Source organism: Protopterus annectens, chromosome 1.part0 (assembly GCF_019279795.1).
Source record: "Protopterus annectens isolate FY-2018-M chromosome 1.part0, PAN1.0, whole genome shotgun sequence".
Classification (NCBI taxonomy): Eukaryota; Metazoa; Chordata; order Ceratodontiformes; family Protopteridae; genus Protopterus; species Protopterus annectens.
The window spans coordinates 1,085,145,938-1,085,165,494 of NC_056725.1; the positions used below are offsets into that span (position 1 = coordinate 1,085,145,938).

Consider the following 19,557-nt stretch of genomic DNA (forward strand, 5'->3'; position numbering starts at 1 on the left):
CTTCTGGGGCCAAAGGGGAACATATAATGAGCTGTCCATGCTGGTCACCCCTAACTTCAGCAAGAAGCATTGCCTAAAGCAACTCAACCCCCTCCCTTCAATCAGGGGAATGGTTTGCCCAGTCTTTATCTGAAATATTGCACTTCCCTGTGTGTTCCCCATGCGCTTCCTGTCCTTCATTCCTCCCAGGACAGGAAAACATTCTATACCTTTTCATTTCTCCTTTTCCCTGCCTGCCTTCTCCACTGAATAGAGATTGGGAAAATCTTGTCTTTTAGATTTGGGTGTGAAGTAACTGCTTGGCATGTCATGTCACTCCTCTGGCAAGTTCATAAGGCTTCTGGCCAGATCACTGACCTAAAATGGCAAACTAGTGTGTGTTTCCATACTAAGTAGTTCACATACTTTCAAGTGCCAGTGAGGTAGAATCTTACAAGCTGCAATGATTTCAAAAATAGGTGTAAAAATAATAATATAATTTCGAGGTATTGTAGAGAAGCTGACTACATCCAAGAAATATAAATGCTTCTGCCGTCTTGTTTTCTACTTCATGCTAAATGAATCCATCCTTTCATTTGTTTTCTCTTACCTACTTTAATTCTATTCATGGCAGCCAATTGAAAGAAACTACCTGTACAAGGAATGGGGATGCTAGTCCATCAGGGACTGCAAACAAAACATTTGCACTCTTCACTCACAGCTAGACACACTTTAAAAGAATACCAAGTCACTCATTTGCACATTTTTGCGATGTTTGAGAAAACTGTGGAGCTCAGCAAAAGCTCTGTGTAGACTCTGCACAGAAGGAATGAGTTCCAAGAACCAAACATGAAAACCAAGTGCTTTAAGGCACTGACATTAACCGCTGAACCTCTGTTTCACCCATTTTTGATTTGCATCATTAAAACCTGTACTTTAGTTATTATTATTATTAGTAGTAGCATTGTTATTGCTATTTATTTGTTTATATATCCTGAATCTGTAAATGTTCCACATCCCAACAAAAGCTGGAACTAAATCAGACTGTCATTGTATCTACATATGACAGATACAAGGAATAAAGGATTAAACTGATTAAAAGGATACATGTTCAAATAGTTGTGTTTCAGTATATCACTGCCATTTTAAACAGGGGGTATGCTACATATTTTATTTGTTAATTATTAGAAAATGAATGCCTAAGCAAACCACCCATATCCTTCAGTTGCACTCTATTGTCTAAGCAAGATGCTCATGCACAGACACACTTTATACCTCAGCCTGTCCACATTCATAGGAACAACCCTTGCCTCTTTATACTGTACTTTGCTCAGTGCAGTATATCAAATGTCAAGGTATACCAGCCATAGTCTTCATATATATGTTTTTATTTATTTAAATGATGGTTTCCAATCATTTAACTTCATACTACTGCTCCTTCCTTCCTTACTTCATTTTCTACTTCTTCAATAACTATCTACCTGTGTATTCTTTTAAGTTCTGTCCCATGTGTTCAATTCATTCTGAGTCTGTATAAAGCATTGTCTAAGACATATATTCCAAAATATACTGCCCCTCTCTTCAAATAATTGGCTCATACTACACTGAATACTGAAAGTGACATTTTCTCTTTTGTTTCTGAATTTAAAATTACTTCTTCACAGAGCCGCAATTCTGGCAGTATCTGAAGCATATGCAATATCACTGAAATGTAGTATGTGTAACTTTTTATGGAATATAAAATTTAGATTATGCTCACACTTAGTACAATATATCTCTAAATTAAAAAAAGTAATTAAACATCATTGGTTAGATGTGTTGTCCAATGTCTATATGAATTAATTTATACTGACACATTCAGTTAGCTTCTGTTTGGAAGTTGTCTGCCTACAGAAGGCACTTGATGGTCTAAATGATCAACTTACCAGTGTGGTGAAGATGTAATGGTAATATTCGGTCATCATCCCCATGGCCAAACTCTAGGAATGAAAGAAAGGAAGAATAATCAGGTCACATGATAAAATTTATTCCACACCTGTAGAAAAGAAAGTACAAAGCTGCTGTAATCAGATCAAAGGCCTCAAGTTATAGTGAAATTAGGTCAAGCAAGCCATTTGTAGCCTTTACAGTAGATTATGAACCATTATGGAGAATAAGGAATTATGTCATCTGATAGAAAAGAGTGTTATTAGAAGATCTGACATCCTATACTGTAGTAATAGCTTTTTACCAGTTGGTAAGAGTGGAATTGTGTTACATTGGTTTTCTTGCCCATTTCGGAGCCTTTTTCTGCTCAGGAAAATGTAATATAAAACTCAAATCCTAATAAATAAAATGAAGATAATAGAAAGAAAAAGAAATCAGCAAGGCTGGTTAACATCTTTGGACTTTCTGCGAAATGTTTTTCATAGTATGTAACTAGCAGGTCATCCTGAATATTTCTCTTTATCTGCTTTTGTAAGTAAACTGTCTTCAGTGCCCAAAGACTAAAAAATAAACATGTTATATTGCCATTAATAGACTATCTCAGCATGGCTGTATCACAGAGCAGTTTAATATTTAAAAACAATATTATGTTTACTTACAGACAACACGGCAGCATCAAAATGGGTAGGATTAGAAATAAAATTAGGTTTTTGGAAGGAAAGTTAGCTAGTGAGCAAACAAGGTTCTTGTTTCTCACAGCCAGTTGATACTGTCGTTGCTACCCTACTAGCATTGATGTACGTTTTACATGGATTCAAAGAAGCCACTGTTACCCTCAAACCTTGTACTGTATGAGTTCTTATTGTGCATGTTTCTGTGAATTCTTTTATATCCCTGTTATAGATAGCAGTTATGCGATTAGCTAAGGCTGAAACAACTAGTGTTCATTTATTAATGTTTCCAAATAATTAAGATAATATGAATTCAAATTATCGCTGCTTATTGTCCTTGTGTAAGTGCCTCAGAGTTGGCAGCTATTTTATTAGCTATGACAGGTTACATTCCTGGCTGTATTACCAGCAGAGTATGCAACCAAAGCTAATACTTACATAAATACAAAGTAATCTACATTTGTGTACTCTGTTATTCATATCAGACAATAATTCTATAATTAACTGGTAGGGACTACTGTAACATGAATATTGTTCTAATTCTTAAAAGCTCAATCTGACTAGCTTTCATTTTATGTTTCCAAATATTTACTATAACAATACCAGTGCAATGAGAATTAGCTCCCTTTTCATTAAGTCTACTTTTTAAGCTCACTTTGAAAAAGGAAATTACGTTGGAGGTAAAAATAAAATATCTCACTTAAGGCTTAAATCTTTGTTTAAAAACACTCTTATTAAAAGAAGGTTTAGCATTAAAATTATTATGATTATGAATATAATTCATAAATAGAAATAGGTTGACATATATAGACAGTTAAACTGTTTGCATTTAATCTTGATACACAGCTAACCAAAGCCAGGTTTGATGAGGATTCTGTCAGCACCTACCTAGGTATTATATTTATGTAAAACATTATGAAACTATGGATATTAACACCCAGTCAATATACATATATATATGAATGGTAAACAAGTGAATGAAAGCATAAAAAATGTTAACATAGCTAAATAAAAAGTAACAAAGGCATGGCCATACATACTGCAGAGTTCTATTTTCTTCTGTCTAATCTAATGAAGTATGTGGTCCTTAAATACATTTACTGTAGCTGCAAGATCATTGGAGCAGCTTGACTGTAGCCAGTAAAATGAGTTCAGCTAGCTTTCTCTGTCAATGCACAGCTGTAGGGTAGGGGTAGCTTTCTCCATCAATGCACAGCTGTAAGGCAGGGGAAGCTTTTGCCATCAATGCACAGCTGTCCGGTAGGAGGTAGGCAGAGGTATGGTGCATCCTGGACATCTGGACAACTGAAAGTAGAACATGTGGTAGATATGTAACAAACAAAAAAGTTTACTAAAACTTCACCTAGTTCTAACCATCCCATACTTTGTGTTTTCCAAGACATTTGTAAATTCTATAAAATGTCCTCCTTGGAAATCTGCTAGACAAATTGATAAAATGATCACACACATATTAATAGGCATATGGTGACTCATTACTCTTCTGGCAACTGTCCAGATTTATAAAGAGTGACCTGCAAGTTGTCCCTGTAATTTCTTTTTGTTACATATCCAACACATGTTCTACTTTTAGCTGTCCTTTAGTCATTTGTTTCTCTGCATAGATAAATGTAGAAGATATCTTTATAAGACATAATATTATTTTGTAATATGTTGTTTTTATCCTCAAATATGAATGCAGAAATGGCAAAAATTATTGCATTCAGTAGCATTTGTTCATTTTTTTTATTGTCAGAGGTTGCAGTGTTAAAGATCCTTACTTATTTTCCTTAAGCCAAATTTATTGTTATATATTTATTTAAACTATGTTTAAACATTTGGTTATGTTACACAGTTTTGACCAGACATCTAGAAAGAAGGATTCCTCTCAAAGGTTTAAATAATGTTATTAGGATATGTCAGAATCATTTAGGTTTTTGGATGCAGAAAGACCTACAGTGTGACACATCATTCATAATGTAAATGTGCATTTCCTCTTATTAAGCAAAACCATCCTGTCACTAACTGGTCACTCAGCATATCTGATGGACATACACAATTCTACATTCTTTACGTTCCTGTATAATACAAGCTTTTAATATATTTTACTGACCTGACACACTATTAAAACATGTGAAGTCAATATTTGTGTCCATTGAGTCTAATATAGACTAGTCTAATACAATATGCTAATACCTTCACATTCCATTTTTTTATATCACCAATGTAAGCATTCATGAAACCATCAAATATTTTCTAGTTTCTTCATTATATTTCTATCTATATACCCTCCTTTTTTATTAAATTTATTTTCATTGAAGTATACAATATACAAATTCAAAACATTTGATACAAATTTAAACACAGTTTTCATTTAACAAATTAATAAATATGAAATTGAATTAACAGATAAAATGACAATAATAAAGAAAGAACTATAAACAATATTTAAATATATGCTCTACAGTTATTAGTTGGCATTTCTATTCATATTTTAAAATTAAATTTTATGAATAACAATTAATAAGTCTATCCTTATATTTCCAAATTAAATTCAAAACAGAAGGCTAGTACTTAAGATTTAATACTTATGATTTAGAATTCAATGTTATCAATTTCTTTTTTCCTCTTGTTATAAAAAAGTTATCAGAACATAGAGCTTGACCACACTTTTATATATCTTTCCAATAATTATATAAGGATGAACAATGAAATATAACAGGATCAATCTACTTTACAACTCTGATTATATCTCCAAAAGGATCTATTTTGTGACATATCTGTTTTAGCTAATCTATGTGGAGTAAAAGATGTCTCTGGAATGAGTTTCCAAGAATATATCTTCCAAAAAGCAGCTTGTGAAGTTTTAGCAACAGATTGATATTTTCTGAACCCTGAAATATAAGTTCCAATATCTCAAATTTAATTCAGTTTTAAGAGTTATTAAAATTGAATATTTTGAAGATAAAATGTCTTTTAAACTATCATCATTATATATAGGTCTATATCGCGGCATCAAAAAGAAATTTCTTTGAATGGATTTCAATCATAATAATTGCTTTTGTGAGATTGCGGTACAGTGAAGATCGGAAAATGTAACCTTTCCTTACTGTAGTGCAATTTCGGAGTTGGTATATATATTTAGCAGGGGGAGCGATGTAGTCCCCCAAAGGAGCAATTTCTATTAACGGCATTTTCGACTGAAAAGCCATTCGAAGAAATGACTTTTCGGTGTTGGGATATAGACCCATTATATACTACCATACATAAATAATAAATGAAGAGAGAGATTTTTCTCTGTATACAAGTGCTCTTAATTGATACATCTCTACCCATCACTGCATGTAACTCTGATTCTAGCTCCTTATTCCCTAAGATAGTTGTGCAATATCGACTCTCCACCTCAGTTATAATCAGTAGAAATTCTATACTTCCCTCTTCTCCTTTACTTTACCTACTCACTCCTTGCTAATTTACGGTCCTTAATTACTGATCTTAGTGTCCTCACACTATTCATTCTGAAATCGTATTTTCTATCCTTTAAAGCTTTGCTTTCTTTCCATGGCTTCCATACATTAATCTTTGCTTATCATACCATAATCTTTATTAATAGTATGTACCATCTATTCCAATTTCCTTCAAATCCTAAAGCAAATACACATTTTCACATACAGTCTATTCATATTCCAACGATCACACTACTCCCAACTTCCATCAGTAGGTTATGATCTAAGTACACAATATCCTGCACTCGAAACCCGAATGAGAATAACAATTTACCCACTCTGATATATATAAACTTCTGTGATATGGGTGTGTGGTTATAATGATGATTGTTTATTGCTTGGTTCTTGATAGCACATGATTTAATTCAAAAGGCTATTTAATTTGTGTTAATGTGTTTTACCTTGATTCTGAAGAAGTCTGTGATATATGCTGATTAAATCGCTTAATCTTTTTAATAAAAATGTTTGGGTACTTTGTGGTGCCATTTTCTACTATGGAGGATCGGTGGATTTTACTGTCTGAGTTTTCTGTTCAGTTCCTGTTTAACCCAGCCGTGGATCCCTTGTCGAGAGGCAGAAGGTGGTAAGTGTGCATGACCCTGTGAATGGTCATGGCTAAGCATTGTCCTCAGATTCACAGGGGCTAGGGATGGCATGGAACTCCAGGACTCAGAGCAACAGACAAAATGATATGTTCCAGTTGTTGAACCAGAAGAGAATCAGCCATGACCATGGAAGTGTCCTAACCCTGGGTTGAGGCAGGCACAGCCAGAGGTGGCAATGATGCACTCTCTGGAACATTATGCGCCATCTGCATATGGTTATCCTGTTACTATGCTCCATGCATTTAGAGCATTGTATGGCCATTGCGGGTATTTGCCACTATCTTCATGAAAGCAGTAGTGGATGTTAATATTTTACCACTAACTTCAGAAGATATATTTGCTCCATCTCTATATGTCATCTCCTTCTGCATGAAATGCAGGATGTCACTAAATTCTTGCAGTGGATTCAGATCCTCACACAGGCCACACACCATGCTCAACATCTCCAGCTTGGTGTAATGTGTCTGCCTTTGTCTGAACTGCCTCCCAGTACTTCCACTGACTAATGCCAGGAGTGACATCTAGTCTGGGACTGCATTAGAATCATGGCAGTAATGGCATCCTACATATCTCTCCTCACGTTCCCCCCAAATCTGACTCAAGATACCCAGACTGCCTCTTTAGACCTCTTTGCATCTATCAAGATTCAACCCTTTACCCTGATCCTGGGTGACTTTGACTACCCAAACATTGACTGAAAGAACTACTCATGCCAGAACACAAATGCCCAGAGATTCCTCAATTTTTTTCAATGCAAATACTTTGGAACAGCTACTCAATACCCCCACAAGAGGTGATAATATCTTGGACTTGGTTTTAACCAATATGAGTAACCACTGCAGCATCCCTGCAGTATCATCCTCACTTGTAAGATCCAACCATAAAGCAGTCACATTGAAAGTCACCATCTCCCCCAACCACCCTCTAGCTAGGGTCAAACAAATAAACTTCTCCAAAACTGATTACAGCCTCCTGTGGGATAGTATAAACACCTTCACAGCCCCCACCCCATCTCTAGAAACTGGCACCAGTATCTAAAACTATACCAAATTCCTATATGAACATTTATATAGATGCATGGAATCAGGAATATCTGACAGGACTAAATCATCCTCCGCAAGGAAGAGTAAACATGTCTGGTGGACAGCTGCTATAAATACATTTTATAGCAAAAGAAAAAAAATTGCTGTCAGGACCAAGAAGGAGCAGGTGCCCAATTGGAATCAATCTCCCCTTAGCCTAAACAAGCAAATAAGAGAACTAGTTAAGTCCTCCAAAGCAAACTTTGAGTACAAATTGGCCACATCTACTAGAGATAATCATAAGGCCTTCTTCACATATGTCCATAGTCTTAAAGGTAGCACCCAGATCTGTTCAGAACTGGTGGTCAAGAACACCACATATAAAAATGCTGTAACTATAGCAAACTTGCTGGCTGAATGATTCAGTGAAAATTTTACCCCTTTCTTCCCCCATCAGTAAATCAAGACATTCCCAGTACTTGCCCCTTCCCTTATATCTAGGGATCAGGTCATCACTGTCCTCTCAAAGGCACAAATACAGCTTCTGTAGGACCTGATAACATCCCAGGCTGCATCCTACATGAACTCAGGCAGGAACTTGCAGCACCATTATGTGCCCAATTCAACCAAAGCCTGAGTACTGGCTTTATCCCAGCTGAGTAGAGGACAGCCACTGTCATCCCTTTACACAAAGGTGGAGCATCCACCGATCTGGGAATTTATGGACCAGCAATGCCATGGAATGGATTATCATGGACCTCATTAACAAGGACATGGAAACATCCAAACACTTGATCCCACACAGTTTGGTTTTGTCAAGGGGAGGTTATATCTGTTAAATCTGGTCAACTTTTTTGAGACAGTCACCAAAGTCATGGACGAGGGGAAGGCAGTGCACACCGCCTACCTTGACCTGGCCAAAGCTTTTGACATCGTTCCCCACTTGGGCATAATAGATAAACTCTCTCAACTAGGCATCAATCCATATGTTACCAGATGGGTAGCTAATTGGGCTCACTGATAGAACCCACCTGGTCAAAATAGGGGAAGCCACCTCAAACAGTAGACCCGTATCGAGTGGTGTACCACAGGGTTTGGTCTTGGGGCCTCTGTTATTTGGGAAATTCTTTCCTGAGGTGCTGGACAAAACCAGTGGGCTATGGCTAACAAGTTTGCAGACATCTGGGCTGTCATCAATTCCCCTAGTGACGTGGACATCCTGCAAGAGGGTCTCACCCAAACAAATGACTGGTGCCAAAAACATAGCCTCAAGCTGAATACAAAAAATGCATAATCATCCCCTTTGGGGAAAGTGATGTCTCACAAATTATCATATTAATAACAATGTCCTAAGCACGCAGTCAGTCATGAGGGATTTGGGCACCCAGATTAACAGCAACCTGACTTTTCACCACCACGTTGCTTCCATTGTACAGAAAGCTTTCTACATGGCCTACCTCATAAGTAACAGTATCTCATCTAGTGAAAAGGAGGTCATAACATCCCTATATTCTTCCCTTATAAAGCCCATTATTGAGTTCAACGCCCCATTCGGCATGTACTTGCAAAGCACATGCAGCAGCTAGAGAGACCAGAGAGGTTCCTCACCAGGAGAATCCGGGGCCTCAATAATCTTCCATACACAGATAGGCTAAAAGCCCTATCCCTCTACTGTGCTTCATACAGACTCCTCAGAGGTGACCTCTGTTTAGCATACAAGGTAATCTCGGACCCCAGCTTGATTGGACTGCTGCTTATCCACAAGTCAAGCTCCACTCGAGTAACCCACACACACATGGCCTCAATCTGGTCTGTAACATCAACAGGACTTGTTGGTAGGACAGATTTGTGTCCCAGAGGCTCCTCCATCTGTGGAAGAGACTTCCTTTCACATCAAGCAGAGTACCCCTTTTTAAGCACAACCTGGACAACTGGATGGGAAATAGAAAATACATCCCTGGGATCCTTCCCGTGTCCCTATTGGACAGAGGCATTGGGTGCTGATTTGTCTATACATGGGCTAAACTCTTGGCTAGGCTTATAAGGGCCTAAGGTCCAATAGTTTAGTAACTTCTTATAATCCTATATTCCTATGGTAAGTGCAAGCAACATTTTGACATTGGGCTCACAGATGCCAGATGTGGTGGTGTTTGCTGTGTTGTCTTTGTAGGACTAACATGGACGGGACATCCAGTGCTAAACACATTGGTTACCAGATGTTGATCCTTCTCCTGTTCCTGTAACTCTCCCATGAGGGATGTATGTGTACCCTCCAGTGTTAGTAACAATGTGCCATTGAACTATGTCATCTGCAGTCTGCCTCATCGTAGCCAATAATGATCTTCTGACAATTGTCATATACCTGTCCATTGTGTTGAACCTGTGTAACCTGTAAAAGCATAAAGACAGTATTCTTGAGGCAAAGCTAGATCTTCTGTGAAACTCCCATCCAGACGTAGTGCAAATAAAACAGCTTGTTGGTATTATATATAGGTCATGTATGTGTACTTGGTTTGTGGTGCAGGTTGTCACTGTTACAGCCTCAATGTACTTGGTGGATAGAGATGCATAGGTGTTCTGCTAAATAAAACACACAATAGGAGGGCATGCTAAAATAATACAGGAACACAGTAGCTGACCTGTTGCATGTCACATAGATCCTTATGTTGTCATCATCAACCCAGCTCCCACATCAGCCACTGACATTTATGAAGAGTCCATCACCTATCCTAAAAAGGGACATCAGGAACTCTTTACACATATCAGAGACATCTCTGTGTTGGTGTTCTACCACTTGCGGTAGGCATGTCTCTGACAATATATTGTGACCTTGTCTTGGCCTGCAATATCATATCATTGATCCTATAATGTATCTATATTATGGAACTACAGTTATTGTCTCCCACAGCATGGATGTCCTAAACAACTCCTTCCCACACCTGGTAGAAAAAGGTCTTGTCTGCTTTATTGTTATCAAGGATATGTATGATATGTGTGCATAGGGCCTACAGTAGTGCTTTTGTCTCCATTGTAATAACCTTTTGAAAGATATTGGTGTTCTTAAATCTCATAATGGGAAGTGTATAACTGTGAGCAACACAAGTAAATCACTGCATGTGTATGCTATATGGTACAACTGCACATGATTTTGCAGAACTGAGGTGACAGTTTGTGGGAGGACATCTGTGCAGAAGGCCTCATCTGTCCTTTGTCTGGTCTGGTGGTTTGTGTAGAGATGGCAGAATACACCAGAGATATCTTCTCCTACAATGGCAGGCCAGAATCCTGACATGATGTTGTGCTCTGCAGTTTGACATGGTGAGCAGCTCAAAGCACCAAGACTGTAATCTGACATACCTCTGTGCAAGGGTGTTGTTATACATACTCTTCGTATTCTACTGAGTGCATTTCTTAGAGAGTATCGCATCAACATGGCTTTTTTCAGATCATATTATGTTTATTCTAAGTGAATGCCTTTAACAATAAGTGCAATATTGCTAATCTAAAGAAATACTTGTAATACTTTTAAGGGGAGCTGCAGAAAATATTACTTGCATTTATTAAGTGCTTGGGGGGGCAGCATCTTGAGAGATGTGCCCATTTTTACTATGGGGGGAGCACTAATAGCTTGTGAGTACAAAATGGAATTTGCTTACCTCTCTGCTCTGCGGCCTGACAAACAGGGCCCTCCTCTTTCAATTCAAGACAGTAAATTAACATGCCCTTTTGTTCTATCATGACAAGCATTTCACTGAGAGTATGAGGACCTGTTACTTACACTCCCCAACCTCATAGCACAGTGGCTTGGCTAATTAGGTGAATTACAATAATTGTTTCTGAATCACTGCCATAATTCAATGTGTTAGCAGTTATAGTCGACGGCCATTCTCAGGGTAGGAATTTAAGTGTGTGGTACGTTCATGCATGGACACTATGCATTGTGTAGCAGCATCTGTATGTGCTACTGATTCATTACTTGTTGCACCTGTACTGCTCAATACTGTACATCAGAGCTGTGCCCTAACATGCAAACATGCACTTTAGGCTTCCATTCTCTACCTGATTCTCATCTGCACAGTAAGAATCCTGTGGGAGTTGATCTGGAGGGGTTGCTGGTGCCATTGTGAGCACACCTCAGGTGTGGAGCAGAGGGTCCTCATATGGCAGTTGTGAACTAGCAGTGTTACACCTGCACTAGTACCCTGGAGAATCTGTTTGTTCAGCTAACAGAGTTTGTCAGTCTTCCAGTCCTACCCCTTGGGCCACCACAGTCAGATCCTTTCTGGATGTATGTCACAGAAATGGTTGACCTTTGAGTGGGTTCTCCTCTAGGCTGGGCTGGCAGACCTACCATACCCAGTCTTATTCCTTATCCTGGTACTATCCTACCATGTGTCTTACTCCATATATCCCTTATCATGGTACTACTCTACCATGTGTCTTACTCCCTATATCCCTTATCATGTTACTACCCTAGCATGTGTCTTACTCCCCTATATCCCTTATCATGGTACTACCCAACCATTTGTCTTACTCCCTATATCCCTTATCATGGTACTACCCTCACATGTGTCTTACTCCCCTATATCCCTTATCGTGGTACTACCCTACCATGTGTCTTACTCCCTATGTCCTATTTGTAGTCATGATCTCCAAAACACCAATTGGCCTCCCTCTGCTTCTCGGCATTTCTCCACAATTGTCTCCCTTTTTGTGTTTATACATCCCATGCCTGCCTCTATTTCTCTTTTTTTTTGTTTTCCTCCTTCAACTTTCCTTATTCATTCCTCCTTTTCCTTAAAAGTCCCATGATAACTCCCCCTCTGGTCCTTTCTGCAAAAAACAAAACAAACAAAAAAAATGGATAATGGGTACCTGTACTGCAAAAGAAATTTGCATCTGTCCCCCAGGCTACCTATCCTTTAGGTTGCTGTATTATGTGTTCCTCTCCTTACATGTGAAACCTCTTCATGCTGTCCTGTCTACACATTGAAGCTATGAGTTACTTTGTAGTGCCTATGAACACACATAGTATTAGGCATGTCATGTTATTCTGCTTCCTGCATTCATCACATGACCATAGATAGTGCACAGCCCCTATAGTAATGTGTTGCCTGCTGTTAGTATGGCTGCTATATTTGCCTTTGAACCTCTCTGCTTGGTACACCAGTACTATACTTGTACTGATATATATGACTGCACCATCAAGCTGCTCTGAACTAATTTTTGTGCAATATTTAGTACAGCACAGCTGCATTGTGGATCATTCTGAATATTCCCTGATAAATCTGGTACTATCAAGGCCATTAGATAAAACTGTAATCTGATATTGTTCAGCAGAAAATTTTGTCCACTAGATAATTGTTTATGACATTTCATTATTTTACATACAGAACATCATAAAATGTCATGGTTTTCAGGAGATGGTCGTTAGAGTTGGAGCTATATCACGTTTTCGAACAAACTACTTATCAAATACCTCTTCATTGAACTTTATTTATCGAAACTTAATCCATTAAATGCTTGTTTTAGCAAATTTTTTTCCCAGGAAGAAAAATTAGTCGGCCAATCTAGCGACCATCACAAATACCACAAAATTTAAAACCCATCCAGGTGAAATATACCAACTCCAATATCACACTACAGTGGGAAAAAGGGCAAACCCCAGATGATGGCCAACTATTTTTTCTCCCTGGGAAACAAATTGCTAAAACAAGTATTCGATGGATTAAGTTTCGATAAATAAAGTTCAATGAAGATGTATTCAATAAATAGTTAATTCGACAAAGTGATAGGGGCCCTTAGAGTCATGGTTCTAGAATGTTGAAGTAATAAATCAGTAAAAGTGGGGTTTGCGGGTTTTGCTGTTGAATGTTATTTTAGAAATTACGCTTAAAATATTACTATTGATAGCTCAGTTATTGATAGTTTATTCCTAATGTATTTAGATCAGTGCAGATCTAGAAGATAAAAAAACATTCAGTGGTATCAGTGTAGTCTCATATTATGGATCTAGTTATGCACAAAGAGTTTTTAAAGCAGAAGCTGCTGTGTATCTTGTAGTGCCCAGGAATCATTATCTACTTAGATAAGGAATATGCTGTACTAGAGCAATCAGTAGCTTATATGAAAGACACAAGAACCTTACCACTTTACTTGTAGCATAAAGGGCAGTGGACCTCTGACTACCTTCCAAGTGACTTGGGTTTAATTAGCAGTCTATGCACTGGTTCATCTGGTTTGGCAATATGTTGTGTATGATCATTTCCTGTTTGATCTGTGTTTACTTTTGTGTGGGATGTATAAGGGGATAAAGAATATAATGCATAGAATTAGAGATTGTTCAGCATCATTTACATGGTTGTGTTAATTATACTAGTTTATTTGATATTAAGAATACATATACAGTTTCCATCCTTAAGCTAACAAGTAGATACATAATCTGCTATGGTTTTTAATACTGTTTTTAATTGATGAGCCCTTATTTTAGAAAAGGATAAGTACTAACTAATGTTAGTAAATTAACTGATATTTCATTCTTATCTTTGCAGTTAATATGTACTAATCTATTTTTGAATCCAGACTTTAAATAAATGCATTTTCATTTTCTCCAAGTTGGCACAAACTCAGAGATGGAATGTTTAGAAATTAGGGTATGACTTACAAAAATACTTTCAATTCTGGTCCCTTTGCTTGACAATTTTGGCAATCAATTAGGACTGCAGAATATTTTTGTTAGTTTGCTGGACAAAAGGGAGTTATGCTTTACTACTTGAAAGTAGACCCTTAATTCCTACACTAAACATTGATCAATAATTCCTACACTACAGGCAAATTTTGAGAGAAAAATCGCCAAGGACTCAAAATACAATCATAAGGCCTTCTTTAGCTATGTTAGAAACCTAGGAGGAAACTCCCAGATATGCTCAGAACTAGTTCAAAATGATGTGAAGATTACTGAACCTACACACATTGCCAACATACTGGCTGACAGGTTCAGTGCAAACTTCACCCCCCCCTCCCCCCCAAAAGGAGAGATATCTATACCAGAGGATTGTAGCCCCCCAAACATCTCCAATGCCCAGGTGAAAACTGCTCTCTCCAAGGCAAAAAACACAGCATCCATGGGACCGGATGGTGTCCCCGGCTGTGTGCTCCACGAACTCAATGAGGAATTAAACCCGCAGTTGGGACAGCTGTTTAATCTTAGCCTCACCTCAGGATACGTACCCAAGGAGTGGCGCATGGTGACTGTGGTCCCACTTCACAAGGGCGGTGCCTCCACCGACCCTGGAAATTACCGTCCCATTAGCTTGACAAGCCTTATCTGCAAAGCCATGGAGAGGATCATAATGGAACTCATAAATAAAGACATAGGGAACTTGCAGACTTTGGATCCAACCCAGTTTGGCTTTGTCAAAGGCAGATCATGCCTTTTAAACTTGGTTGACTTTTTCGAGACAGTCACCAAGGCCATTGATGAGGGAAAGGCAGTCCATACAGCCTACCTCGACCTGGCAAAGGCCTTCGACACAATACCCCACTCAAGTATCATCGAAAAACTCAGCAGCTTGAATGTAAACCCATACATCACAAGATGGGTTGCAAACTGGCTAAGTGACAGAACCCACAGGGTCAGAGTTGCTGGAACCATGTCAGACTCAAAGCCTGTCACAAGTGGTGTCCCACAGGGCTCAGTCCTGGGTCCACTCTTGTTCGCCATCTACTTTTCTGAAGTACAAGCAAACACAGGAGGGTTATGGCTGACAAAGTTTGCAGATGACTGCAAACTGGGCGCCATAGTCGAAAACACATCTGACACAGATATCCTTCAGAAGGGCCTCACAGAAACGGATAACTGGTGCCAGAGCCATGGCCTAAAGTTAAACGCCAAGAAATGCATAGTCATACCCTTCGGGAAAAACAAGGTTACCCCTAGCTACCATATAGGTGGCAATCCACTGAGCACAGAAGAAGTCATCAGGGATCTGGGGACCCAGGTTGACAGTAGCCTTTCGTTTGACACTCATGTTGCTAAAGTAGTTAGGAAAACCTTCTACATTGCCCACCTGATCATGAAGGGATTCACATCTAGATCAAGGGAGGTCATCGTGCCCCTGTACTCATCACTCATTAGACCTATGATTGAGTACAATGCCCCATTCGGAATGTATCTGACCCGACACCTGCAGCAGCTGGAAAGGCCCCAAAAGTTCCTCACCAAAAGGATAAAGGGTCTCAAAAATATGTCTTATGCTGCCCGACTGAAAGAAGTCCAGCTCTATTCAGTCTCATACCGCTTGCTCAGAGGTGACCTGTGCCTGACATATAAGGCCATGTCAAACCCAGATTTGATGAATATGCTTCACCTCAAAAATCTAGATCCCTCAGAACCACAAGGGCGGAGACTTAAACCTTGACACGGTTATTAATAGAACGTGCTGGAGTGACAGATTCATCACCCAGAGACTCCCTATGCTGTGGAACAAAATCCCGGTACATGTGAGGCAGAGCACCTCGCTGGCCTTGTTCAAGAGGAATCTTGACCAATGGATGGGAGATCGCAGATATACCCCAGGGATTACTTCAGTGTCACTGCTTGACAGAGGCACAGCAAAATAATAGGCATAGTTTTATTCAAACTAAAGGGGTGGCGAAAGCCACATAACTATGGGCTAGGCTTATAAATGCCCTTGGGCAGATAGCCTAGTATGAACCTATGAACCTATGAACCTATGAACTAAATATTGATCAAACAGATCTATCAAATTATAGGCCCAAAGTCTTCATATAGTAAGATACATTTTAGAGGTATGTATACACAAAGATCTAATGTGGTTCTTATGCATCCGATTCCTATTTTACATTGGTTTTACGTTAGCTCAAGGTGTACTTGAGCTGGATGTTGATTCTTAGTGTACAACTATAATTTCAATGACATTTACTCTGATAAGTAAGATTAAATTGTTACTATTATTTTTACAAATCTGTTTCACCACATGACTATTTTCACCATCAAACTGGCAACTGAATCCCTCCTTCATTCTCTCTGCCTGAGGATTCTGCATATCCCTAAGTCAGGGGCCACTCCAAGATGAGCAGGTCATTAAAAGCAAGATGGCATCTAATTTATCTTGAATGGGGAACTGCACAGGTTTGCTACAGTCATGATATCATCTTTAATGTGTCTTGATTTTTCTTTGCCCTAACTCGCACAGTCCAGGAAAATATTGACTTTCTTAATATTGACAGATGGATCATGCATGCTTTCACATATATGCCAACTGCAGTCACCTCATGCAAACAAGTGATCAGCATTCTGCAAAAAGCTATCCTGGTTCCATTCTTCCATCTTTGTGCTGTTTTTGGATGCTTATTCCTATCATCCCAAATGGGCTCTTCCAACATCTGGGGTGACACTTGAACTCTTTTTCATTAGGTTTTGGTTAGGATGTATCCCTCTATAGCAAAATATCTGCAACGTTGTATGTAATTAAATCAGGAAATATTCATTACCCATTTTAACATTGTCAAAACATTTATAGGTGTTTTGAAGATAAGTTTAAAATTACTTGTGGTCTGCAGGCTACATAATTAACCATTTTGCAAATAATTTTCTTAAAGATCTTTAAAATCACATATTCCATATTCATTTAGCATATCTTGTTATGCTTGATGTCTGTATATGTGTTAGTTATGTCTTAAATAGTGGCAAAAATATTAAAAAATAAAAAATATTAAAAATCAAGTTGGTTTCTAAAAATCAGATTAGCTAGTTTGCATATTACTTCTGTTGGAAACAATGCCTCTATATAGTAATTAAAAAGTAACTATGGTATACATTTCTGTTCTCAGGTATCAAATGTGCTTCACAACTGAATCACCAATAACTTATTTTATATGGTGGCAATGTCTAAAAACAGCAAGTCAGGGGATTATAATTTAAAACTGTATAAAGAAACAGCAACCACACATTGTAAGGCTCTTCCACATTACTCCACAGTGCTATTTGCTTTTGTCTCAGTTCTTCTAAAATGACTCTGTTATATGACACTAAGCCCATTACATAAAATTAAAGCTATAGGCTTCAATGAGTTACTGCTGTGTATGGCATGTCCTTGTATACCTACCTGTTATTCCACAAAGAGCACTTGAATCTCCACCCTCACATTCTCCAACATGGAAGAAGATTTCACTAACTAAAATACACAGCACAGCCCTGCTGCGGTGGTGGTGCTGTGGTAGCGTTGTCACCTTACAGTAAGATGTTGTCCTGTTCGATTCTCAGCTAGAGCATCTTCTGTGTGAAGACGTGCGTGAATGGGCGTACCTTCGTTGAAGGTTGTGCGTCAGGGTCGGCATCTCGGCATGTAAAAATCTACTGCCAATCATTAGCAGACTGGAGTTCCGCTGTGGCGACCCCTAACCAGGAAAAGCCGAAAGACACAACAACAACCCTTATGGCAGTCATCTGCCAATCCTAATCTTAAATTATATCATCTGGTAGTCTACTGGACATCCCGTCATTCAGTAAAGAGACACACACACACATACACACACACACACACACAGACACACACACACACACACACACACACACACACACACACACACACACACACACACACACAGACATACACACACACACACACACACATGCACAGACATACACACACGCACACACACACACACACACACACACACACACACACACACACACACACACACACAGACACACACACACACACACACACAGACACACACACACACACACACACACAGACACACACACACACACACACACACACACACACACACACACAGACATACACACACACACACAGACATACACACACACACACACACACACACACACACACACACACACACACACACACACACACACACACATACACACACACACACACACACACACACACACACACACACACACACACACACACACACACACACACACACAGTTGCTCATCTTTCTCCTTCTTTACCTCTCAAAAAGGAAAATAGCTTTCCCTAGTACTAAATAATAGTGAATGTATTAAAAAACTGACCCAATTATGCAAAATTTTTATAGCTTCAGAGAGAAGAATATCCAATTACTTTTGCGAAGTACATTTTCAGGAAGCATTATTTATCAGACAGAGGAGGGTAATGTGATTCAGACTTTACCAACATAGTCAGATTAAAGGAGATTTCCACAGGAGTTGTATAAAGGAGTGATATAGGTCAAGAGTTTATATGAGGGACAAAGTATTCTATTGGAGATATCATTTTGCACATGGGATAGTATATTTATAGTAGGGTATTGTAGCTGAGTAGAATGAGCGCAAATCACTTTATTAGCTGATTTACTTATGACTTATTGTGACATCTTTATTCCAACCAAAACTGACAAATTTCTGTCTGCACCCCCTGATATACCACCTACTAAATGCTGTAAGCATAATGTTTCAATGATTGTAGTGAGGATTTAAAAAAGGTTGGGTTTGTTGATCTATCAGATGGAGGAGGGAAGCTTCAGATTTTACCAGCAGAGTCTGTGGAGGTTTCCGTAGGAGTTATGGGTGAAAAGGATAGAGGTCAGGAATTTATCAGAGGAGTTAAGTTTTCTCTTGGAGATATACCCCGGATGAAAATTTGTAATGGATGGGCAGCTGTCTGGAATGTGTAAAATTGTATCTGTTATTTTGAATTGGTAAGGGTTCATGTAATTTAGATAGTCAAGCCAGTTGTGTTGTTTTATGGCTGTGCAGTGCAGAGCATAGGTGGTTGTGTTATTTACATAGGTTCATAGGTAGGTACAAGGCTATCAGCCCAAGGGCCTAAGTAAGCC

At 38.7% G+C, this 19,557-nt stretch overlaps 1 protein-coding gene across 2 annotated transcripts in view; it reads right to left on the reverse strand.

Annotated features, from left to right (window-relative positions):
• The window catches only part of GRIK2 (glutamate ionotropic receptor kainate type subunit 2), a 3,358,677-nt gene that overhangs the window by 2,125,202 nt on the left and 1,213,918 nt on the right, over nt 1–19,557 (reverse strand). For both annotated transcript variants that reach the window (XM_044064973.1, XM_044064981.1), the window contains exon 6: nt 1,905–1,958. In XM_044064973.1, coding sequence (XP_043920908.1) covers nt 1,905–1,958 — 54 coding nt within the window. The remainder of the gene's footprint in view (nt 1–1,904; nt 1,959–19,557) is intronic.